At 41.4% G+C, this 27,379-nt stretch overlaps 1 protein-coding gene across 2 annotated transcripts in view; it reads left to right on the forward strand.

Moving 5' to 3' along the window:
- The window catches only part of gatad2b (GATA zinc finger domain containing 2B), a 51,473-nt gene that overhangs the window by 3,948 nt on the left and 20,146 nt on the right, over window positions 1-27,379 (forward strand). For both annotated transcript variants that reach the window (XM_035182173.2, XM_035182174.2), the window contains exon 2: window positions 25,265-25,753. In XM_035182173.2, coding sequence (XP_035038064.1) covers window positions 25,266-25,753 — 488 coding nt within the window. In that variant the 5' untranslated portion in view covers window position 25,265. The remainder of the gene's footprint in view (window positions 1-25,264; window positions 25,754-27,379) is intronic.

Below are 27,379 nucleotides of genomic sequence, written 5' to 3' on the forward strand. Positions count from 1 at the left end.
TGTTATAATGTTATTATTCAAATAGAGGTTCAACAGAATTCAAGTTAGATCAGAGAAAATGACAGAGAAATTTTTGTAACATGTAGCATTCAGCGGTTATTCACTGTTTATGGCATCAGTCACAACGAAACTCAGAAAGAGCTGCAGGATCAGGTGAAATAGAGTTTGGTATGTAAGACACAGATGGACAGCACTTTTTCACTGCCAGAACAGTATGTTATAAATGGTTGATGGTGCACATGGTAGATCAGAGATAAAGTCCCCTTGGCTTGTGATGTGAACCAGCCACGTGTACCATACAGAGGTGTATACCAAGCTTAAAGCTAATGTTTGCAATAGACTTCAGAAGTGAGCATTATGGTGGAAACGAACATATACTGTATCTGTTTGTGTTTTTTACACTCTTCATTTTTTATGTACAATATGCACATTTGTAAAATAAGTAAACTTAAGCTAAAATGTAATATTTTGTGATTCATGGTTTTTCATTGCGCTGAGGGGAAAAAAGCATAATGGTCAGAGGCCAGAGTAGGCCTAATGTTAAGCCCTCAGTAAGCTCAGAACCAAGTACTTGTCAGATCACCAGACAGCATCTGGAACCTCCCTTCCAAGGTCACAGTCACATGACAGTCTGATGGTTGGCTGCAGTGATTAGCCAGATGTGATTAGAAAGGTTTTTTTTCATTCGTCACACAACTTCTACATGTGAACAACTGATCACAACTGACTTGAAAGAGGAGCTATCTAGATGTATGTGTTGTAAGCCCCATTCATTGTGTGTGTGTGTGTGTGTGTGTGTGTGTGTGTGTGTGTGTGTGTGTGTGTGTGTGTGTGTGTGTGTGTGTGTGTGTGTGTGTGTGTGTGTGTGTGTGTGTGTGTGTGTGTGTGTGTGTGTGTGTGTGTGTGTGTGTGTGTGTGTGTGTGTGAGACATTTGCCTGAGGCTATGGCCAAGCTAATAGGTTCTACTTTTAAAAATGCATCACTTTTCCTTTGTGTACGCCTTGCATCCACACTACTCTGGACTAGTGTTTCCAAAATCAGACAATTGGAAACACATTTTAAAACAAACAATGACATAAGGAAGGATGGAAATAATGACATAGACACCCACACTCACTTCCTGTTGGGATCTTATCAGTCACGAGTCAACTACCAGTGGTGAACAGAACATGGATAACCAATTACAAGCATTGCGCCACATCGTCAGTCCAAGAAAAGCAATCCCCGCTCTTACTTTTCACCATTGCTGTCCATTATACATCGTATTTTGTGCAACTAAGCAACCATGTGTAGAGTAGACTGTCTGCTTCCTGTTTACATTGATAGCACATATGCCCAGTGTATGTGAATGTGTTAGTATGGACAGGGGTTATTTCTGATATGGAGCTAAAACACTTGCCTGGACAGAGATAACTGTCCCTGAATAATTGGGCTGATAACAACTTAAAGTGTCACTTACCTTGATGGCCTGTTGGACGCTGAGGAGTGCAGCGGAAATGGCCTTAAGGCTATAGGAAGCTGTATAATAAGTGATGCATCAGACAGTCAGTCGACAGTTTAAAGTTGCCTACCTTTATAGGTCTTTTTCACCGTCGACATTTTGTCTCAAAAGCACAGTTGTTACTAATAATGTTAATGATGGCTGTACTCTTGTCTCTTTGGCTGCTAAATGCTCCACCATGTTCACCAGCTGCTCTCTCTAACTGTCTGCTGAGCAGGTATCGTACTGGAAAGTGGCTTCATCAGCGTCTGTAGCCTGTAGCTTATTTTCAGCTGGAAGCAGATTTTGTGGGCTGTTTAACTACACCTAGCTAAAAGAGGCTAAATGTAGATAATAATTCATCTGAGATTCATTGCTACGAGTTTTACCTTTTACATCACAAACAGCCGTTTGATCCCTTGCTACATATTGATTATAGCACATGTTCAATATGATAGACTGGGGTGACACTTGATTGTATAACACAAAAGAATTGAATGTGCTGAAAAATCTTTTTATTCCTATTTATAGAAATACTAATGAGTGGTCTCTTGTTTCTTAAGCTCCTAAAACAGGCTGTCATCTTCTCACCTGTCCTGTCATGTCGGACCATTTCAGTTCTAAAGTTATAATTTAAAACGATAAGCTTTACAGTCTTACAGTCAGGACCTTCAGTATTTTTGATCAAGAAGCTCTTAAAAAACATGGGCCAAAGTCTGTAGGCTACAGTCTTTATTTCAGTGTGTCAGAAACACATTTAATACTGCAGATCTGCTTCTAAATATAAGTGGACTCATTGGACTCTGTATCAGCATATACATAATATCAAAAGATTCAGATTAAGACTGAGGCCAAAAACCCTTAATCAGGCCACCCCTTGCAAAGGCTACATCCATGAGACTACTACATACATGAAAATGCCTATCACATGACCACTCGCATACACTGGGCATACGCATGCCGATGTAGACTGGAAGACATTAGTGTGCCGATGTACACAGGAATTGCTCAAATATTGGCTTGTGTCCTATGCATGTAAGTAGCTGTATCATTGTAAAATGCAGAATTTAACAAAGACAACAGAGTCAGCAACACACTGATTATCCATGTTGAGTTCTTCACTGATGTTGGTTGTTTACTTCTGGAAGGGGGTCATGTGATGGGAGCCTGGCGAATCGGTGAAGGCTAAGTCGTGACCAAAAATAACCATTCAGCAAGCGTTTTAGTGTCTCATGTGATTGTTTACAAAAATCGCAGTTTCTGCCTGTCCAGACTAAAATGCTGCCCCACAGTGTCGGCCAGCAGCGTTTCCAAACTTCTATGTTTTAGCAGCTCTAAAACTCCAGTCGTGTGGACACCAGGTGTATCCGTTGCAGAGTTTATACATTTTTAGATGAAAACGTTGTAGCATGGATGTAGCCTAATAGGTAATCGTTTTATTTTTTATTCTAGTTTCTTATGTTTATGCTCATGATTATGTAGGAATGTGTTGAATTCCATCATAATTTTGTCTGTAACCCGTCTGCAGACATAGTGTGTCACAGTTAATTTGGAAACTGCAAACATACCTTTGTGTTAGACAATAATCTTGGGACTATGTGTGGGTAATAACTTTACTTTGGCACTAATTGATTTGTGTAATTTGAATGAATGTGTAAAGCAGGGGAGTGGTATGTGTGGTTGAAGGAAGAGTTTCATTTGTCTCGGTTGTAGAAGTGGCCCAGCAGTCAGAGGCAGTGCAGCTGTGACTAATCCAGCCAGTGAATAAGCAGTGTGCACATCATTGCTGCATTGCTGTGCTGCTGCATTTAGCCAGGTGCTGCACAAGGTCACCTCAGTCAACTTGTCTGAATGCAATTCTCCAAATCCTCCCTTTTACATTGAAGGGCACTTCCAGGATCAGGGACTAGAAATGTCACATAGGGTGTTTCTGCAGGGATACAAATTACTATTTTAATTTGATCCTTACCAAACACAGGTGATGTTTTTCTGAAAGGTGCAGATTTTAATCAGTATTCTAAGATTAATACTAAAATGGGCTAGTGTTATTGTGTTGGGTAGTGTACAGGCAACATGTTGTTCTGAATAAAACACAGAAAATCATAAAACAATAGATGGTACAACATTAGGATTGGGTGTCATTCACATTTGAGTCAAAGCAGCATTGGAAGCAGGAATTTAGTACTGGTACCTTTTTCAGGACTTAAATGTAACACTTTGATCTAATGTAATGGTAAATGGCCTGTATTTATATACCGCTTTTCTAGTCTTGATGACCACTCAAAACACTTTACAGAACAGGTTTTGCCATTCACCTATTCACACACACACACACACACACACACACACACACACACACACACACACACACACACACACACACACACACACACACACACACACACACACACACACACACACACACACACACACACACAGTGCATCTATGGGCAGCACTTCTTCTATGAGACTGGCACATGAAGGGCAATTTGGGGTTCAGTATCTAGAGTACGACCCGCTCTACCCGCTGTAGAGGTTGCATAGTGCAAATTGTAATGTTTTGCCATAGTATGCCATAATATTTGTTCGATACTAGGGTTTCAGACTTGCTAAAATAACTCGCATACTAAATAGCATGTTGATAAGAAATTTCAGACACAGCCAGTGGCTCAGGGTTAATGAAAGCTAATGTCAACCAAGAAGGTTAAAAAAGCCCAGTTATCTCCAACAACCACTTAATTCAACTAGATAATTAGCTACCTGAAGGCTGCCCCACATTATGTTTCATGGTCTACTGAAGATTTAGTTGCTGTGGTGCTGGCTTCTGATTTTCAGGTTAGATGTTGCCCTGGCCAGCTTTGCATTTTGCATCACATGAAAGTGAGTTCAGTACCTGACACCTACATAACGGTGTGATACACATTAATGTAGCGTCCATGATTGTAACATATCACGGGGGGTATGTCTGTTCAAACATTCTTTTACTTAAACAAGAATCAAGACCAGGAGTAAGCACCATGTTGTTGAAGAAAAGGACTAATATCAGACTGTCATTTAGGCTCATGAGGAGGTTAGGTGGGATGTTTCATCATCAGTTGATTATGTGTATGTTCTTTTCTGACCTAAGGAAGACCATCTGTGGTTGAAACATTGTCTCAGTCATATAAACTGGAAATAAAAGTTGTCTGTAGTAGTGTTGAAGCATCGTGTGTGTGTGTGTGTGTGTGTGTGTGTGTGTGTGTGTGTGTGTGTGTGTGTGTGTGTGTGTGTGTGTGTGTGTGTGTGTGTGTGTGTGTGTGTGTGTGTGTGTGTGTGTGTGTGTGTGTGTGTGTGTGTGTGTGTGTGTGTGTGTGTGTGTGCATTTGTATATAGTATTAAACACAAGCGACACACTTACTGCTCTCTGTCAGCATAGTTCTCTCATGTACTGACCTCAGAACAGTGCTGACAGCCGGTGCTTGCTGCACCCTTGGATGTGGTCTGTTAATATTAGCTTTCTGAAAGCCAAACTACAACAGTAGAAGAGGAACAGAGTGAGGCCAAGGATGTTTTGTCTATTGCAAATCTCCTGCTGTGGCCTCAGTCATTCCTCTGCTATGAACAGAGTAATGAGGTTGTGATAAGATAAAAGGCACCAATAATGAACCTCATAAAACAATGAGCATAAATGAACAAAACATTTTAGTTAGTTTCAGTTAGTAGTTTTCCCTTACTCTTGTTGAGGTTTAAGGGCAGAGGATGTCACACCCTGTTAAAGCCCTATGAGACAAATTGTGATTTGTGAATATGGGCTATACAAATAACATTTGATTGATTGATTGATTGATTTTCCTGCAGTCTTCCCAACCCTTACTCAAATGGTACAATTTGCTCAAAGTTAATAAAAAAGACAAACTGTAAGTCGTTACTATCCACCTCTGTCCACATTTTTCCATTCATTTAATTGTTTTTAGTCACAGATCTGTAGTACTGTGTACCTAAAAATAACTGATATTTGGCCTGTGTGATATGACCAAAATATCATGTCTGTATAAAAATAGAGATTATGACTCGTATCCATGTGTCTTTCTTCATTTGTCTTTGTCATATGTTGTGCCTCAACTAAAAGCCTCTACAGCGTCTGAGTCTGGGCTTTGTTTTGACTGCTCAACTTTACTTTTGTGTATCATCTGTTGACTCTGTACTGACATGATTCTTGTGTAGGTGCTAAAAGAGGTCAGTGGTATTTCAAGGCTCTTGTGCGGACTGGTCTGTGGTCATTTTCGTGTCAGTGTCAGTCTTTTCAGACCCAAATCCTCTCCGTATAATCAAAGTCACCCTTCCTTTAGGTACAAGCTCCTTGTTCTGTCCGCACTGGTCCGAGTCCTTCTGTTCTGAATGACCTCGTTGTGTGTCACATTCACACTCCTCCCTGTTTGTTTTTGTTCGCTTCATGCAGATTCCCTGCCTGCATCAGTGTTGTGTGGAAGAACGCAAAGAATGATTGAAAAAAATTTGTTAAAGAAAGTGATGTGTAGAACAGTGAAATTAAAGGTAGAACATAATACGAAACGATAGATGTTTGTTGTCACACGATATATATGGTCTTATTGTACAGGCATATTGTCACATTTGCTCCACATTGTCTGCAAACCAGCACTAGCATCCAACAAAGATGCAGTGGCCCTTCAGCTACTCCATAATGCAGTGTAATGGGATGGTGAATTTGGTCTCTACTCTAGGTTTGTGTAATTCACTGATGGTGTCTGTCAGGGATTAGTATATGTAATATACTGTGCAGATGAGTGTTGTGTTTTAACATGTATGTGATCATCTGGTTCTTCTTATTGTCTGTGGCATATTTCTGTCTGTGCCGTGTGTTGATACTCCTCCTGGCTGCCATGTTCAGCCCCATTTTAAAATGTCTGTCTACCTTTGTGTGCCTCGCTCTGACTAAATGTCTCATGTTCCCGCTGCTTTTTTTCTTTCTTCTTTTTTCCTCTCATTTGGCTGGTGAAACAGTGCATGCCCCACCCTGTGGTCTGAAGTTCTGCTCTCACTCTTTTCTTGTCAAAGTGCCAGCTCCTGAAGAAAGAGATTTTCCTCTTTCTGCTCTGAAAACACCGTGCTTGCTCCTCCCACCCTGGCTCGCTCTCTCTGACTGTCTTACTGTGTGACGTCTTGACCACTAACGGCTACATATTAAGAGATAATTCCATACCCTGAGGTTACAAACCGGCTCAGACTGGCTCAGTGCGTTTTGACTGCGCTCTGTTCCCTGGGTTAAAATAAGTGCATTAAAAAAATGGAGAGAGAAGAAAATTACGTCTGTGCCTTTGTTAAAGGAACACGAGACTAATTTGCAGCAGGAGTTAAACAGCGACAAGAAAACACACACCTCTGTCGCCTGACAAGAAGGAATCATCTGCCTTGCCCTCCTGTAAATAGTTTGTCTCATTTTACCTCAGGGAACTAAATAACACCATTTTCCTTTTTTCCTGATGGTGGCGTTTTATAAAGGAAACACTGACAGACTTCTACAACACAAAGGATCACAGTGGTCCACCTGACTGCTTCATGATCAACAGATATGATTTGACGCTATTAATCCACAAACACAGGTTACTCTGTTTTAACCAATCTTATCAGTTTAACTGGTTTCCCCACATTGTAATAGACTTAATTGGAAGTCCAATTGTTCCTCATTGTTCTGACCACGATTTTTATGACAGCCAACGAAACGTGCCTGCCACTTGTCTTTATACAAAGAAAAAGTCATCATTTATAGGTAGGGTTGGGTTTCGTTGTAATTTTATCGATTGTTATTCAGCTTATCAATTTCGGTTCTCATTGATTCAGGTTTTCGATTTCAATATGCTAAAAAGTAGGGCTGGACGATATGACAAAAATTATATCAAGATAAAAAAATTTATTTCAGCCAGTATTGCTAACTATCACAATAAGTGTCATGTTATGATTTCTTTTAGGTTGAAAGAGAGATGTGTTTGCTCCTGAGGGAAGGTTGTGGTTTGAACCCTTCTTTATGGTAGAGAATGACAAACACTTGATAAACACCAACAGAAATAGTAAATGGGCCAATTATGTGATATACCTCCTCAATGTGCTTGCACAATACATAAACGAGGCAGCTGTTGCTCAGGAGATGGTATCAGTATGTCAGTGGTTTGATCCCCATACCCCACATCCTGCGTGCTGAAGTGCCCTTTGGCAAGATACTGAACCGGCTGTGCTGGCAGTGTGTGAGTGGTCTATGATAGATAAAGTGCTGCACATAGATGCACTGTATTAATGTGTGTGCGAATGGGTGAAGGGCAAAATAGTATTGTAAAGCGCTTTGAGTGGTCATCAAGACTAGGTGGTGAAGCACTGTATAAATACAGGCCATTTACCATATCGATGTACATTATACTCTTGTTATATTGCTATTGCCACTGATGAAAATTGTATTGCAATAATTGTTGATTTTGTTTTATTGCTTAGCAAAAAGTGGGTCAAATGATTAGATAACAAATGATCTTAATTCTCTTAGAAGTAAAAATATGAGTAAAGGGACAATTGCTGCATCAAATTCTCAGAAGGAGCTGAAATTAAGAATGGCCACTGCTTCTTTGAGGTTTATTACCACCTCAACATTCAAACATAGTTTGTATTTAGTTAAGGTTAACCCTAACCCGACACTGAAGTGTTCCCACACAGCAGACTTAAATGATGAGGGAGGGTCTTCACACTCCTATTTGTCTGCGTTCGCTATGACCACGAGCCTACAGCACATCTGGTCCTTCGCTAAAGTTGTCCCTCAGAATTTGAGATGCAAACAAACAAGTTCTGCACTTGGACTCGCTGTCGCGGAAATATGTATGTGTTCCGGTTCGGATACATGTACCATTACACCCCTACGGTATATTAAGAGAGATTTGGCCAGAGAAAGTCGCAGAGGCCCCCAAAAAGTAAAAACTTCATTAGGACCTATCTCCCTTAGTTAGCATCCGAGACACATACAATTTTGATTCAATCGATTTTTTTTATGTGAACAAATCAGTGTGAAAAATGTCATCAATATCTGTTACAGTACGGGCCAAAAGTGTGATGATTTGATGGTGAATTACTCTTAAGTGATAACTGAACTTAAACATAACATTACATGCATTTGATCCGCTACTTGTGATGTGGTATTTATAGGAAATCTTCAAGCCTTTGTTAAAGAAAAATACAAATAAAAGCTGTCAGAGCAGCAAAAGGGGTAAAATGTGAGAACTAAAGTGCATTCAGTGCAAAACACCTAACTGGTGTCTCGCAGATCAATGTCCCTGCCTCTGCTGGAGGGACTGGAGGTGCTTGCTGGCTGAGCAGGCTGACACAAGCTGCTTTCAGACATGCACTGGACTGCAGTGGACTCCGCAGATGGCTCCGCCTGGCCTCCTAGTATAAAGTCCGTAGAAATCCAGGAGAAGTCAATGAAATCAAAAAACATAAAGAAAACAAATATCTCCCAAGAGAGTTTGTGGTGATAAAAGCTGACGACGGTGTCTGGGTGCTGTAAACAAAATCATGTGATATAAGCAGCAGAGTTTATATGTCACTTGCTGCCTCGGCCTGCTGCACTTAGCTGCTCCACCTCTCACCTGAATAATGCGGAGGATTTGAAGCTGTTGTGAACTTCTCTGCGCAGAAAAGCTCCCGCTGTGTTGAGCATGTGTGAAAGGCAGACTCCGGAGATCTGAATATCTAATTTACCCAAAATATTAAAGTCTGTGTGCTGTGGCTCCAAATTTGGCAAATTTTTTCCTGTTTGCATCTCAAAGAAATGAGATGTGTGTTGAAATGTATTGGTCTACAACCTGTGAATTGATGAAATGAAACTGTCCAAATCCAGTTGGACAAAGCTTACAGAGACTGAAAGCTGTAGCTATTTATTATTTATTATGAAAATAATGTTTAAACATTGTCATGGTGGTTTGTTGAGTGTAGCAAAAATGCCAGTTTTAGTTAATTTATTTGTATTTTTTTTGCATATCCTCGAGTCACAACAGACACTATTTATAAGTTCAAGAGAAACAATAACTGTGAGAAAGCACTTTTAGAACACTACCCCTGACTCGTGTCCTCCTCCAATCAAATCAGGAACACAGGAGCAGTATGGAGGCATTTTATGTTTTTTTTCCATTGTTTTTTTTCCGTTTGAATAAGTGGTTACCATTAACTTCAATTGTATTGGGTTTGGCTGCAACGCTGTTTACCCCTGAAACTACGAAAGTGTTTTGAGGACTCACTCACTTCACCCAACCCTCCATCAGCATAGTGGTGAGTAGATAATGAATGAATTTTCATTTTTGGGTGAACTATCCCTTTAACTATCAGCTTTAGTCTGTCTGTCTTTTTTGCTTTCCAGCCACTTCCAGGTTTGCAAGGTTCCAGACAATACATGAGTGTGATGGCTCTCCTCATAAGAATGTCATTTTAAAGCAATGATTATATCAATCTGGAATAATGCAATTGCAATACTATTAAGTAAATAATTAATTAAAAATATTGACTCTACATATTGAGCAATTTAGATGCACATACAATAACTATTAAGTTTAGCCGGGGCATGGTATATGTTTTTGATTTCAAATGGTTTACTTGGTTGAGGTCATGAAGCAGGGCAGTAGCTGTAATGAGCAAAAACCAGATGCCAACCACAGTTTGTATTTTTGTCACCCTTTTCACCCATGACAAGTTTTCAGATCTGAATGATGATGATAATAATAACTGATATCAGATGTGTTAATGCTATTAATAAAATTACGCACCAAGGGTGCAAAAAGTGAAGGTGTCTATATACTGTAAAATGCTAGTGTAGATTGTTGGTAGATTGATTAAGTTGGCTACAACAGCTTGAAATCACTCATGAGCACTGACAGCTTAGTAGGAGTGCTTCACCTGTTTTACCTTTACTCAACACAGTAAAGACATGCAGCAGAGTACAGTGCAGTAAAGGAACGTAACAGTGCAGAAAAGGAACACATTAGAAAGCAGTAAAGAAACGCAGCAGACTGCAGTGCAGTAACGGAATGCACCAGATTTCAGTAAGGAATGGATTGTATTTAGATTTTTCTTTATTTCAACTGATGCAATCTGTTGAAATATGCCACGATTAGCTCCAACACTGATTGTTTGGATCAGCTTGGTAAACCTCTAGCAGCAACTAACATAGTTAAATTACAAATTTATGTTTTAAGTACTGGATCCATTTTTGTCAATCAAATGTCAAAAGTAATGGCAAATTGAAGTGAAATGTCATGAAGCGTCTTGAGTCTGACAACCAGTCCACAATAATGAGGAACAGTTGTCATGATGTAGAGGCTGCAGCCAGTGAATGTTTGGCATTAGTGAAAAAACAGTTATCAAGATGATCACCAGATCAGATCTGTGCTGCCTGGTTAACAGACGCATGATGTGAAACATTCTCAGTAATGTAGATGGCGACCTCTGTGGTATGGAGTGTATTGGTATGAGATGAATCCTCCACACGGTTTCTTTCTTTCACTTCCTCTGCGATGCTCTTTGTCTCCAACGGCACACTAAACCCTCCTCCTCCTCCCCCTCCCCTTTGCCCTCTACCACTGCCCCCCTCCCCATTCATCAGTACTCTCCACCCTCACACGCACATGCACACCCCCACCCCTCAGGCGACAGCAGAACAGGAATTGATTAGTGGCATGGCATAAAAATAGACGACTGGTTGTCATAGCAACGCCCACAATGAGCTGTTGTCTTGTTTAATAAAGAGCCGTGTTGTGTCTGAGCACTAGGTTGAAGGTGTGTTGCCTTACTGCTGTCTATCCAGGCACGAGGTGGAGGTGTGTGTAATTATCACACTGCAGTCTTGGTGAATGAGCCCTCTGTACTAAGTCAACACACCAGTCACTTCATCCAAAAACAAAGCGCCACCAGCGTCCTCCTCTCAGCTCTCATTGGCTCTAAATCTGCATCCTACAACCGCTCCACATGACCAATTACAACTCTGTTGCTATGGGCTCCATTCTGATTGGCCTCATTAGTGTCAAAAACTAGCCATATGCAAATTTTGGTCATATTCCCAGCAGCCCAGTCATCAACATCCTTTACTGTGTGTGTGTGTTTTGTGCCCATGCACACTGTAGAGATGCATCAGCCACTGCATTCTGTCTTGGCACAGGGAGTGGTTGTTCCTGGACATCTCTACATCATTTCTAGCACTGGCTAAAGAAACCAGATGGAAGCTACCTCTGGTAAATTTACTGTATTTATATAGCTCTTCTCTAAGGGTATCCACCACATTATCCTACATGCCATTCACCTATTCACACGCATATTCAGTATGAATGTGTGTGTGTGAATGGCAGCCGCTCCTAGTTGGTAATTTCCTGAAGGGTTGTGGTTAGATCAGCAACAATTTCCAATACACAGGTGTTAGTAATAAAGTGCTTGCTGAGAGTAGCACTGAGTAGCATGGGTGTTTCACCTGTCTGTTGTTAATGAAATGCACTTTCCACAACATCAAGTCTGGGATTCCTGTAGACATTTTGTATGACAACAGCAGACAAACCTTCTCTTGATGGAACTTGGCAATTTTGCTCCAGCAGTGGAGGCTACTTTCAAAAACCCTCACCTTGAACTATAGTTAAGGCCTGTGGTTCAGTTATTAAAGTAGCCAGTTGCTTTAGTTATTCTTTATCTCGCACACTGATTTTTGGAAGAGGAGTGTCAATGATTTGAACAGTGCTATTCGTGTCTTTCAGTCCTTTCTCTTTGATAGGTCTTTATGGCAGTGTTGGGGATGAGTGCTAATGTGGCCCCTCATAGATGTTGAATGCACTAATTGTAAGTCGCTTTGGGTAAAAGCGTAAGCTAAATGACATGTAATGTAATGAGTTAGCTGTCATCTTTGCAGTCTAGCACTACTCACAGACATTCTTTGCCTTGTCAGCAAGTCTCATTATTTTCTTTACATTTTGCAGGAAAGCTGAAATACTGCCACACCCATGTCTTAAATGCAGAAAATTAACTTTCTATTTCTGTATTATAGCATCACCTCCTGCTGAGTGTTGGTCGTTGGACACTTTTGTGTGACAGAGGCAAATGTGCCCTCTGCACCAAAAAAACGGGATGAAAAATATGTATTGTTGATGGCTATCGACTTCTGTTCTTATTTTAAATAAACAAGATCGGGATGGGCAATCTTACGAATCTATATTTTGATGGATTTTGAAGATGTCCACAAACTAGGATAGGGTTAGCTTGTGAATCAAAGAGATGGTGAGATATTACCATTGTATCATGGTCTGCTACCATATTGATGTTTATCCATGCTATGTTCACAAACCAACAGAATGGTTAGATGGCTGTGCTGATTGGCCAAATTATATCACATGTCTCTATCAGAGGGTCTCTTTCATGCTTGATGTATTTAAAAAACTATTCCACATAAGTTGGCAGCATGGAAGATGAAGAGCTGGTGCCAAAAAATACTCCACCTCCATAGTGTCGCAGTACAGTCTGGCTGCTTGCTACTAATGAGTATTTAAAGATCGATATTTGAATTTGCACCTTTTTGCATTAAAACATACTTATGGGCTACCTGTTTCAGACAATGAATTAGCCTTAAATGTTATTTTAAGTTAAAAGAGATCATGGCTGATTATGTGAGTCACCACAGTCCAGTGACAGTCTATGTAGACCTTCCTCATTTTACAGGACTGCCGTGTCTCAGAATGGTCAGCTGATTCTGCTGATAGACTGAAAAAAAATCTGTTCATGTTTGTTGATATTATATGTGGTTACAAGATGCAAGGCCGTGGAAGTCGACTGAACAGTATGTGAATACTAATTTATCCAGTCTGTCCCTGCTGGGCAGTAAATGCTGTCTGCAGATGTCAGGCTGATGTCTTGTCAACACAAACAGAGGAGAAGAGTAAGTGAGCAGACTCACTTTTTGTATGTTGTATTGCTCCGCGGGATCATTACAGTGGATCTCTTTATTTAGTAGTTACAGTACATACAGCTTTATAACCAAGAAGTGTTTACATTTTATTTAATAATGTTCACTTTTGCACTGAAGTGCAGTGTTGAATTTGGTGCAATTTGAAAACACGTTATTTAAAATAAAAACAGCCGACCAGTGCTCTGTAGCAGCAGTGGCTGGGACTCATCAACGTGACGTAGTCGATCATGACAACGGCACGTTCTCGGCAACAGTGTCATTCAAGACACCAATAAAATATATTGTGTCCAAATCACACCAAAACAACACTGCACTTCCTTGGGCCCTTGACAATACACAGTGTGAAGCCGATAAAATGGTTCTCAAAATATGCAAGGCACAGAGGGACAGTGATTTCTGGAATCAGTAGATAGATAGATTATACTAATCACCACAAATATATATATATAATATTTGGTCTGATTTATCAATTCTTATTCTTTCGCTTAGGTAAATAGTTATTAATTTTCATTTGGCCCACTATAGTTTCATGTCTGCATCTCCCACATATATGCAACACTTACTGTATGGTATACACACACTCCCACCAATGCAACTATTACTGTGCTGGTTGTTGTGTGTAGGTGACTTTTGCTTTTTGTTTTCCATGGTTGTAAAATGTCCGACACTAATTCCAAGTGAATGGACAGTCAGTGAGGCGACAGACTATTTGGGAGCTGGTTAAAATTGGTTGTAGTTGTATTTGTAATGTAATACACTTCCATGTGACTCTTGTGAACCACATATAGTCCACAACAGAGATGGACTTTTCTGCACAATTTCAGCATTAACAAATGTTCCATCTCTGCAGTTAATGTGATAAATGTTGGGGAGATGGCCCAGACTTTTGTTCACCTCCTGCTCCCTGTGGTCACTGTGTTGTTTTGTTATGCAGCTGAAGTCAATATATACTGTAGTTGTTCTCATTTAGAAGCAACAAATTGAGAATGTCTTATTCATAAAAATTAAATGCTGTCATGAGATTTTGGGGAATTACTGAGATACTTTTTTGTATTCATGAATTGCCGTGTCGTCGGCCAGATCAAATGTCCTGGAGGCTGGGTGTCTGCCACCTCTTTGTTTTGCTGTAAAACACCAAAGATGTTGGCAAAAACAACTCTTAAGCTGTGGTCTAAACTATATAATAAACACATCTGCCGGAAAGCAGACACGCCATTCTAAAAGGTCTCCAGTGGGCATTGAAGCAGTGATGGAGCAGCACAGCCGGATGCTGTGTATGTTGAGAGTACAGATCTTCCTGCTGCTCACCCTGTGTGACCTCAGCACAAAGCCCCACTGTACACAAAGCCTAAAGCTCAGCATTTCCACAGTTAACATGACCTATATACTGATGGATGCAGTCATGCTATATGTTACATGATACAGACTGTCAATGTTGGCTGCAGGTATCATGTGTCTTACCGGATCTTGCTCGGATTATGACACGGCAGCCATTTTGTTCCCAGCTTCAATTCAAACTTTAGTGCTTAACTGTCACGTTCTGATTGCACCAGTAAAGCAGAGCAACAAACAGCCTTTTAACTCTCTCTTGTAGTTGTACAGTTTCTTCCTTTTTCTTTTACCCATGAATTATTAGATTAGACAAGATTTTTGTGTATCTCAGTTATAATATTTATATATGTACAGTACATGGACTAATCATAAAATGCACAGGAATTAAAGGGTTACTGGTTTCATGGTAAACCTGTCCCACATTAATCAAAGTTAACAGCAGTCACCCAGATGAAGGTGCAACATGCAAACTGGGTTTGGTTTGTAAGTTACAGCACTGTAAGCTTCTAAGATGAGCAAGTCGGACGTGTGTTCGAATTATGGTTTTATAAGTCAGAGAAACTGGCGTCACATAACCATGCCTCATTTCAGAATGGCTCTGAAACCTCTCAGTTCATTTTAGATTAGATAGATTTTCAAGGGGTGTTATCTGGAGTCGGAACAGATCTACAACCAATCAGATCATTGAAATGTGACCTAGCACAGAGCGACTTAAAAATGTAACTAGACTACAGTTTACAGCAGTTGTTTAATTAAAATATAGTGTCTAGTTTGTTACTGTCTATAATAGATTCAACAGACCTCTCCACATAAGTTGCAGCCATCTTGGTTGTTAATGAAAATGCTTCTGAGGTGGTCTCAGTCAAACCTCCCTCATTTTGAATAAAAGGTTGTGAATGGCTTGACCAGTTTTGAAATGGATGGAAATTAGACTGATTGGTCTGGTTTCTGCAGAACATGCAGCAAAAACATTATTTGCATCAAATGATGCAGGGGGCGGCTGTGGCTGAGGAAGGGTGCGGCCGTCCTTCAACCAGAAGGTTGGTAGCTCGAATCCCAGCCAATGCCGAAGTGTCCTTGGGCAAGATGCTGAATGGCCCCTCATGGATGTTGAATGCACTAACCGGAAGTCGCTTTGGATAAAAGTGGCAGGTAAATGACATTTAAAAATTGCTTTTCGTGAAATTCTAAAGGGCATTTTTCACTATTTGCTGATAATTTGCCTGAAAAGACACATTTTGTTGCACTGTAGCAAATGCAGATCCAGCGGGGTTGGAGTTTGACCTACACTGCAGGCCAAAAGTCGGGATCATTTAAACCTTTTAAATACTAAATGAAAAACACAATAGTTAATCACTAGAGTACTGACTTAAATGATATCTTAACATTTAAGATATTTTTAAAAATATTGTAATAATAACCTTTACTTGTATAGTGTGGCACAAAGGCTCAACTTTTGCTGCAGTGCAACATTTGACACGGTGCTGTACAGTGGTCTGGCTTCTAATATGCTTTTAAACACATCAATCTGTAGCTCCAAATCTTCTTGGAACCTATTTCAGTGTCTCACAGGTACAACATATACAACACACCCTCCTGCCGTTTTAACACAGGGTTGTTTTAAGTGTAATCATAATTTTATTTTATTTGTATAGAGCCAAATCATAATATACATTATCTCGAGGCACATTACACAGTAAGGTCCAGACCTTAAAATTATAGAGAAACCCAACATGTCCCCCAATGAACAAGCAATTTGGTTTTGGCATTAATCAAATCCTACACCTAAATTCATTTTACAAGACTTTTACCTCCTCTGTCATGATAATAGCACTTAATGTCCTTATGAATCCACTTTAAGAGTCCTGACTCTCAAACATAATCCAATATATCTGTATTGGAATTGTTTTACTCCCTAATATCATTATTGGCCCCCAAAATCATGCCAATTTTGTGTCAATGCCACCATTTTATACCCATCACCACCATTTTGAAGGTAGGATTAATGACAACACTGGAGGTGTTTAGTGATATTGCAGCCCTGGATCAGTATTTGCAGCTTTTTTTTCTTGTTTTGTCTTCGGGTAGAGATGGGATGTCAGACCTGACACATCTGGCTCCTGCACCTCAGCGATAAGCCTGACATCGATGAACTAAACAGTTGAAAAATGAACAGGAGAATGCTTCCCTGGTCGTGTGTAAAAAGTCCATGAGGGGGAGAAGGTGGTTGAGAGACACAGGGCAGACTGGGAGGAATTGAATTGCTTCGGCCAAATGGATTGTCATGATGCAGATCATGCATGAAATGAGCAGCAGATTCCACAGTACAGTTGCAAATGGCCTTATTACTATTACACTCAGTCAGCTGGCATTGGGCCGGTTTGGCAAACCCTGTTCACCTGGTGTTGAGCCACACAGGACAGAAAGGGACAGACCAGGACAGGAGGGTGCTCTTTGCTGTTGATTTGCAGTGCGAGTGTGAGGAACGCCACTGCATTTATTCTGAGGAGGACATTTTAGCTGCAGCCATCTGATCGACAGCTCTGTGCATAAAGAACTGTGTGTGTGTGTGTGTGTGTGTGTGTGTGTGTGTGTGTGTGTGTGTGTGTGTGTGTGTGTGTGTGTGTGTGTGTGTGTGTGTGTGTGTGTGTGTGTGTGTGTGTGTGTGTGTGTGTGTGTGTGTGTGTGTGTGTGTGTGAGAGAGAGGGGGATGGGAGGAGGGAATTAAGAGTTGGCATTATGTCAGGAGAGAGCTGCCATCCCTGCCTCTTTTCTAGCCTTACACACACACACGGACACAGCCAACACACAAAGACTTCAGCAAGGATAGCACAAGATAAAGAAAAAAACTCCCTCTGCTTTCAGTGTGTCTTGGCTGTGTCACTCCTTTATTACCCCACATACACACAGACATGCTCCTGCACACATGCCTACACACACTTCATATCCACTCCTGATTGGCCAGTGTAATATGAACAAATGAAGCCCACAGCTCTGGCTACATTTAAGGGGCCCCTGAAAGTAAGCATGTGTTTATTTTTACAGTCAAAGAGGGGGGGAGGAAAAGACGGAAGGTTTGAGGAACTGGGGGAGGGTAGAGGAGCAGGGAGGATTTTCTTTGTGGTACTGTACAGCTGGAGCAGGAGAGGGGGTTACAAAATCCTGCCTTCTGTTGGAATGCTGTGCTGTAGATGGATGTCTGGACACAATCTATTTACTGTTTTATGATAGTGGGCTACTTCTTCGGTGCTCTTACTTTGTTACCAGCCGAAAGGGTCTTTCATAAGATGTCTACATGTCCAACATTGTCTTGATGTTGGTTTTATGAAGTGTGATCATTTCTTTAGGTGGAGCGGCATTCACCCTCTATCAACCTCCACCCAGTCTCCATCTCTCCATCGCCATGTCTCCTTTTCCTTTCTTTTCCATTATTGCTTTGGCCTGGCAGAGTGCCCAAAGCTAGAGGGGTGGAGTGGGTGGGAGGTGGTAGGAGGGATTATGGGAATATGGGGTGGGGGGGTTAAAGAGAAAGAGTGTGTGGCTTATGTAGCAGCTGACTGAAACAGTCATTATATTATGTAAAGGCAGTCGGCGGCAGTGGCCGGGGAGTGGGGGGGTTGAGGGGATAGGGGGAGGGTGCGGGGTGCCAGTTTGTGACGCGCAGCACACGGCCAACCCTGATTGGCTCATCAGCTCCATTCTCAGCAGCACTCTGTGTCTCATTAAAGGTGGAGGCTTGGCAGAGAGGTTGCAGAAGCTGCTTGTGTTTTTTCTCAGCAAATGGAGGCGACGACTGGGCCCCGCTGCTGCGTCACAAATTAATTAGAGAAGAAGAAGTGGCAGGTCGGGTCGTATTGTGCGATCATTAAGACTCCTCCCTGTGTTAAAGAGGCTGCTGTAGATGAGAGGAGGATAACGGACGTTAAAGGAGGACAGAAAGAACCGATTAGAGCACCATGTTACAGAAGATGAGGGGATACGATAGAAGGACAACAGCAGGAATAATCTGCTAATAGAAAGCTGATGAAGAGATAACCGGCCAATTAAGTCCCTGCCTGAACAGTCACTGACACTCCACCAAAAAGGATTTAGTTTTTGTAATTTTTAGCGTTAAACCAGGTGGTGTTGTTGATGCCATTGTGCAGTGCTAGAAGCATCCATTTGCATGTTGTCTGAACACACGCAGGATGTACCGTCATTCACAAAGGAGGAGGACTTGTGGTGTTTAAGAAGTTTGATGTGTGTTTTTGACAGCACAAACAATGCCAGTGAATGTTATTCACAGACCACCATTTTTTTTCAGACTGTTGAAACTTGTATTGCAATTCTTGTGTAAGTCATTATTGGTTCAGCAATATTTGGGGCCAATAGAGTGTAACTCCCCAATTTAAGAATGGCTCTGGTTCCAGAAATACATTTTCCACCCAATTGACATTTCTGAAAATCCTTATAAAAGGAATTTTAAGAGGCCTATCAGCTACGAGATGAATCTTGACAGTAAAACATTTGAATTGGGGTAAAACAAAATTTGAAAATGGAAAAAGGGTAAAGAGTGTGTACATAAGAGTGAACGAAGGAACTACGCATCACATAAACCATCAAGAATTATCCCTTTCCAATGACTTCCAGTGCTCTTCATCTTCAATTAACCTTGTTGTTAATATAGTGTTGCAATATATTGTTGTTAGTTAGTTTGTGTCTTGTATAAAGCATTTCATATAGTGAATAGTTAAGTAACCTAGTGTTGACTAGCTAGTTACCCATTCTGCAAAACTCACCACAACCCTGTATGTCTTATCTTTCATCCTAGCCCTGACAGAACCCACAAGCTGACCCAGGGCTCCAAAACATGCAAACAAGAATCTGTCAAGTGCGACAAAAAATGTCCTTGGTCGCACTGGTGCGCCAAACATTTAGCTGGTGTGTCTCTGTATTTGATCAAGTCGTGTCGGTTCCTCTTCTCATCTCTTCTGCCGAGTTAACACACTCAGGCCCTGGACTGGCCCCACCCCCACACACGGACAGTGAGGCTGAGGGTCACCTGTGTGAATGTGTCCCTTTCCCACCCCTGCTGACCTGGCTCACTTTATACACTAACAATAAACACCAACACTGATTGCAAGTTATTAGGACCTGAACAGTACTTAAGAGGTATGAGACGCGTATTTAAACACATTGAGTACTTCTATCTTATTGAGGACACTAATCTGCATAATGCATTTGCCAGCCCCTAACCTCAGACAAATTCTAACCCTAACCTGATGTCTTATCCCTCAAACAAGCCTTTGAAAAAGTGAGGACCGTCCAAAATGTCTTCACTTTCCAAAAATGTCCTCACTCCGTAAGGAGCCAGAGAGACAGGCCTACCTGAATTTTTTTTAATAATGCACCAAGTTAGAGGTTTTCTATCACAGTTTACAGCTTCAGTAGCTTCAGTCTGATTTGTTTTATATCCAAGCAATATTGAATTGAATTGGAGATCAAATCGAATCGTGACCTCAAATCAATTTGGGAAATCAGTGGCGATACCCAGTGCCACAAGGCGCATTGCAAAATCTTGGGTGCACCTAAATTATGTGCTGGTTAGGCACACCGGTGCAACCAATGTAAAAAGTTGAAAAAAACTTAAGCTGCTTTCAGGCATGCACTGAACTCCGCAGATCCTCTATTTTCTCTGGAGGAGGTGCATGTGTGAATGCAAAATTCGAGTGAGACGCTCTGTAGTTTCTCGGACTTGATCCGCCTGGCCTCCTAGTAAAAAGTCCATAGAAATCCAGGAGAAGTTGATGTGCTAACACAGTAGAGGACCCCCCGCTGAATTCACCATGAGCGATTGGGGGTGGTTGATGGCGCTTCTGATGCATGACAGACGCAAAAATGAAAAGACAAACAAAAGGAAAACAAATGTCTCCCGGTGAAAAAGCGGTGACACACACACCGATGAAGATGTCAAGAGTTTGCGGTCACTCCCGCCTCTGTCTGCTGCACCCGGCTTCTCCACCTCTCGCCTGAATGATGCAGTGCTTTTGTTGCTGTTATGAACGTGTCTGTGCAGAGAACCTACCGCTGTGTTGTGCATGTGTGTGAGGCAAACTGTGGGTAAACTCCGTAGCCAATTCTCCGGATTTTACCTGCAGGTCATGTCTGGAAACAGCTATACACTACCTTCCAATACATGGCCTGACTTGTTGTGATGTTCACTCCTTTAGACTCTTTTCCTCATTTGTGAAAGGCAACAGTAAGTTAAATAGGGAAATCATAGTTACTCTGTGGTAAAGGTGATGGCACGCTGGACAATGCAATCATAGGCCACACGATTTATGTGGTTGTGATAAAACATTTCCATGGCAACAGCGACCTCCACCAATTAGAGATGTCGCTTTTACACCTGGGGATTGTGGGTAGTGTAGTACTTCTCCTGGGCATTGTGAATAAAACAAGTTTTTCTTAAAACACAGTTGATATCATACAGACTTGTAGCTCCTACATGAGCTTATAACGTTGTTTCACAATCGCATAGCTTGTGGCAAGTCTACCTTGGATGGTTTCAATATAATGGCTGATAATCAAAATCTCCATTCAGAAAATGATTGGGATTTTTACTTACGAAACCATGCCATTGAGCTCTATTTAGATCACTGGGAGCTGCACTTACATTAACTCTACATCCTTACTATCTAAAATAAGATGCCCCATGGTCCTGTAGTTAATTAGCAACTGGCTGAAGACATAGTGGCAGGGGAGAGTTGTGTCTCTCTAAATGCTGCCAGCTCTGGAGGCAGAATGATCTGAAGACGTCATCCAGTGAGGGCAGGGAGTGGCCAATTATGTCCTGGACAGTGTTTATGACTCTGGAGAGCTGTCTGTTCAGATTTTGAACAAGCATACCACACTGGGATGCAGTACATTAGTAAGCTCTCTATGTAGTAGTGGTAGAATGGCACAAGTAACCTCATGGACAGAAGGGTTTTCTTAAATTCCCATTGAGAGAGCCATTGTTGTGCATTTTTTAGCAGTGAAGGTAGGGCTGGGCGATTAATTGTATTTCAATTACGACTATGACTTCCAACGATTATAAAAACAAAGTTATTGACATAAAATGATTTATCTTTCTTTTTGCGTTTACACTGCCTGTTCACTCAGGCAGTGTAACCTCCAATCAGTTAACCTGGGCGCCGAAATGATTTATTTTTCTTTAAAGTTCAATAAATGCGTGATGTTTGCAAAATTAATGAGTAATCGTGTTCAATAATCGTGATTACAATATTCACCAAAAATAATCGTGATTATGATTTTTGCAATAATCGAGCAGCCCCATAGTGCAGATGTGAACCTGTGCATGTCCTCTCCACTGCTGTTCAGAGGACAGAGGTTCTTGTGGTGTGTCCGAGTCTTTTGATAGCATCACATTTCCAGTTTCCACCCTTGTAAGCTGTCTTGTGCCCTTTTGAATAGGTCAATGTTGTGTCATCTTCAAACCAAATTATTGTGTTTGTGGTGTGTTCAGGACAACAGTTATAAGTGTAGACAGAGTAGAGGAGGGGACATGGCAAATAGTGTTGTTGAGCACCAATGCTGAGTCAGGCTGAAGAAAAGATATGTGTGGGAACCCTAAATTGCCCCCAACAGCTTCACAGACAGTGTCACAGTGTTGTGTGTGATAGAACAGCAATATATTAATGTGTGTGTGAATGTGACATGTAGTGTAAAGTGCTTTGGGTGGTCGATGAGACTAGGAAAGTGCTATATAAATGCAGTCCATTTACCATTTAACAATAACATCTGTCTCTGATGGCGGACAGCTCTAAGTACAGGTGTAAACACACCCAAGACGCATTTAGGACATATTTGGGATCCAATCGCTCAGTCCACATTCAGAGGACTCCATTTAGACATAGCATGAAAATGTGTTTTAAACTGATTACATGGCATTACCTGTTATTAATGTCTCCAGTGTCCACATTGAGATCTGATCTGATCACTCTGTTCAGCTCATTTGCGCAGGTCCAAAACCCCCCCCCCCAAAAAGATGAAGAAAGAAGAAGAAGAAGAAGAAGAATAGGAGAACATGGTAGCCATCCGTGACACTGTCTTACTCTGTTTTCTTGTTTTTCGATTGATCTTCACTGAAGACTAAGGGGAGGACTACTTGTGTGTTTACTGGCTAACAGCTGTTAGCTGCTGCTACCTTGCTGGTTTGGAAGAGTCATGTGTGAATATTATTTCTGCCCATGTAGTTGTTGTATGTGAATTGACTCCAGTGTGGGAAGTAGATGTATCCATAGCTGAAGTGATGTGTTTAGAAACAAAAACTTAGTAGTGTGGATTTACCTTAAAGGTTCGGTGAGTAGAATTTAGTGGTGAATTTGCATGTTGTAACTGAATACCCTCACTTCACCCTCCCCCTCCAAACATGAAAGAGAACCTGTGGTAGCCTTCAGTTGTCATAAAAACTCAAAAGGTGGTAATTTTGTCCAGTTTGGACTACTACAAGAAACATCCAATTTTACAGTAAAGAAAACAACAATTCATATAATTTTTAAATGATCACACACTAGTGAAAACATCACTAGGATTATTTCATATTAAATTTCTGCCGATAGATGCCTTTCACCTAAATCTTACACACTGAACCCTTAACTCATTTAGAAATGAAAGAAGCCCTGATCTTAGACAGACAATTGAGTGAATCCGGCACTCAGAAGCTGGCAAACGGCTACAATGTTGCTGTGATTGGGTGGTGACACCACTCTTCCAACAACCACTTAAAATTGTAAATATCGTACAGTATTAATTACAGGGTTGCTCTAATAGACTCTTTTGAGTTTCCTGTTATTTTGTCCACCCTTGTATTAGGGAAAGTTATATAGTGAGATTTAATGTTGTACAAAGCAGTGAACAACAACCAAAAAGTGCAGAACCCAAGCATCAGGAGTAATGGCAGGCTGAGTATAGATGAGACTCCATACACACACTGTGCTTACACTTAGTGCTCTGTAACATCTCCAGCAGAGTTTACAGAGGGACTGTATTTGAGAGAGGACCTGCAGGAAGTACCTAGAGCGTTTTGTGCTTTGTCACTTCCTTGTACAACTTGTGCTCAGCTGCAGAATTTGTACTTCTCTGTGAGCACCCATGCTAAAGCTGGTCACATGACTAAGATGCTAAGACTAAGTGCTCATAAGATCTAGTTAGTCATCCTTCCTTGCTGGTATTAATCACGTGGCAACACGCACACAGATATTAAACATTTCTCAAATGTATTTGTCCCCATCAAGTAGAGAGAGTCAGGCTATTCTTAGACTGCTGTGTTTAACCTACTTCCATCTGAATGAGCTTATAGCTGCTCAAATTGTCTGATTAATTCTTTATCCCTGTTGCATCCTGGTGTGTCATTGCACTGATTCTCTGGCCACTGTGGTTATATTGATTAATGTAGACCATATATGCTGTGTGAACATGTCCACTTACGCACATACTTTGAACAGATTAAATATTGCTGTCTGCATCTCGTCATTCTTGTTCATGTTTGGACTAAAGCCATTTTGTGGGGATTTGTCTCCAGTGCATATTACACCTGGTTATTATCTCCAGAGGTGGTGGTCTGGCTGATCAGTTGTATCAATAACCTGCATTACAATCGGCTTTGGTAATCATCAATCAAGTAATTCCATAATTTAATGTCTGTTTAGCACTTTGGTCAATAAAGCTCAACCTAGCCCTTCACCTACCTCCTTGTGTTCGCTGTATTAGCTAATGTAGGTATCGGATGCTTGATAGCTTGTGACTCAGACATGGTGACGTCTTCCACCAGTTAATAGTAGCCAGAAGCCTCAGTTTGGGATGAGTAGATCAGAAGCAGCAGGTTTTCAATCCGACTGGGTAACCAAAATGTCTGACTGTACCTCTCCAGGTTAAGAGTTAGAGCACATTTCAACTAGAAAATCTCGAAAAATGCTACATACTGTAGCTTTAAGTAACAATGATGGCTGTGGCTCAGGAGGTAGAGCGGGTCGACCTCTGACCAGAAAGTTGGCGGCTCGATACCCATCTCCCCTATTTCGCATGCTGAAGTGTCATTGGGCATGATACTGAACCCCAAATTGCTCGTTATGGCTGTGCCAGCACTGTTTGAATGTGTGATAGAGAAGGTGCTGTACATAGAAGCACTGTATGAATGTGTGTGGATGGCAAAACTGTAGTATAAAGTGCTTTGTGTGGTCATCAAGCACTGTATAAATACAGACCATTTACTATAATATTGTAGAAGTAGTTTTTACAAAACTCACCTCACCACACCTCTACACAGCTGACATATCAAAGACTGGGCTGGGTATGATGTCAGATTGTCATTTTGGAAAGGCATGAGGTTTTGAAACCATTTGACCATTTGACCATTCCACAAAGTAAAAAACTGAATAGTGTGTTTGGTGTTAAACTAGCTCTGTGTTTGACTTGGCTCTAACCCTTGTGCATTCTCCTTCAGGATGGAGCGGATGTCTGAGGAGGCGCTGCGGCTCAACCTGCTGAAGCGAGGCCTGGAGTCCCCCAGCGAGCGAGAGGAGGCGCTGGCTAAGCGCCTCAAAATGGAGGGTCACGAGGCCATGGAGCGCCTCAAGATGCTGGCACTGCTAAAACGCAAGGACCTAGCTGACCTAGCAGCCCTGGAGGTCGCAGGGCCCCTGGGAGATGGGAAGGGCCCTGGAGCCAGCTCCCTCCACCACCAGAGCCTAATGGGTGCTGCTTATGAAGAGAAACTCAATGGGAGTCTAAGGCTGGGAGGCCATGGAGGCCATGGAGGCCATGGTGGCCATGGTGGCCATGGAGGCCATGGAGGCCATGGTGGCCATGGTGGCCATGGAGGCCATGGTGGCCATGGAGGTCATGGTGGCCTTGGCAGCCATGTTGGACCCAGTAAGAATGGGAAGGAGAACATCCTTGATGAGCCAGTGGATATGAGTGCTGGGAGAAGATGGTGAGAATGCAGTATTTACACATAAAGAAGCACAATGGGTAGGAGGGGGGGCGGTTCTAAGAGAAATCTGAATAAAGGAACCTTTTGAACCCTCTGAAACACTAGTTTGTACAGTGCGGAAAAAAGATATCTGTTGGTAATCTGGGATTGGGAGGTAATGGGAATTAAGAAATCTTGATGATTTGAAAACTTGATTTTAGAGGTCATTTGTTTTATGAGATGACAAAATGTTTGAGGTGATCTTTAGACAGTTGAAGTTTTCTCACTAAAGCTTGATAAATAAATCAATCAAACACATTTTATTTAGAATTTTCAAATCAAGATTTTCCTCATTGGGTCTGACGTGTGACATCCTCTGCCCTTAACCCTCAATTAGAGTAAAGAAAATCTACCAAAAAAAAACTTTTAGCAGGGAAGAAACGATGAAATCTCAGAGAGCCGCAAGTGAGGCTGTATCCACATTACTTTGTCGTTTGAAAATGCATCAACTCTGCTACAGATGTGCCTGACGTCTACACTACTCCAGAGTTTTAAAGCCGCTAAAACAGAGAAGTTTGAAAACTCCAGGGCTGCCTCTCAGTATAAGTACAGAAGGGCAGAAACTGATATGTTTGTAAACAAAGACACTCACAACAGCTTGCTGATTGGGTCAGTCTCTTATCACAACACCCTCTTCTGGAAGAAAACAGCCAGTATTAGCCTTAGCAACCAGTTTGGAACCCAACATGGATAATCAATAACAAGTGTTGCTGACCCCGTTGTCTTTGCTAACAGCTGTTGTGCAGTTAAATTCTACATGTGTAGGAGATGAGCTATTATTCGAGCAATCTGCGGAAATTCCTGTGTCCAGCGGGACCTGTAGTGGGACACACTTGCCTTCCTGTTAACACCAGTACACACATGCCCAGTTTACATGAGGGCTCATATGATATGTATTTTCAGGCGTGTTAGAATGGACAGGGATTAAACTGATACAGAGCACACTTGTGTAGACAGAGGTAGTTTTAGTTTGAAAACACAGTTTTCACCATTTTCCACAAATACGTAGTAGTATCGATGTGGCCTGAGGGATCCCTCTCCCAGCAGGAACAGAAGTGCACTAGGTGTCATGTACATCAATAAAATAACATTAACAACATTCAGGAGAAAAGACATTATCTAACATAAGTGGAAAGGTGTATGTTTAGAGTATTTAAACATAAAACAAATTTAATAAAAAATGTATTTATACAGCACCAAATCATAAACATAAACATAGCAAATAGAGGAACCAAACAGTTCCCACAACAAGGAAGCACTTTGGCGACTGTGGAATGAAAAACTCCCTTAATAACTGGATGAAACCTCTAACAGAACCAGTGTCACTGTGGCATCTGCCTCGACTGGTTGGCGTGAGTGGAGAACAATGGGTAAGAGAGGAGAGGATGGTGGAATAGAGGGTAGAGAAGAGACGGGTGTGTGTGGAGAGACCAGTTGTGTTACTGGTATAATGAAAATAATACGAGTGATATTCATAGATGTAAATGAATGATTAGAGAGAAAGAGAATAGGAGGGAAACCATTTAGACTACTGGGACTACCCTGTAGTCTTGGCCTATAGCAGCATAACTAAGAGCTGGTCCAAGG

Source organism: Hippoglossus stenolepis, chromosome 17 (genome assembly GCF_022539355.2).
Source record: "Hippoglossus stenolepis isolate QCI-W04-F060 chromosome 17, HSTE1.2, whole genome shotgun sequence".
Classification (NCBI taxonomy): Eukaryota; Metazoa; Chordata; class Actinopteri; order Pleuronectiformes; family Pleuronectidae; genus Hippoglossus; species Hippoglossus stenolepis.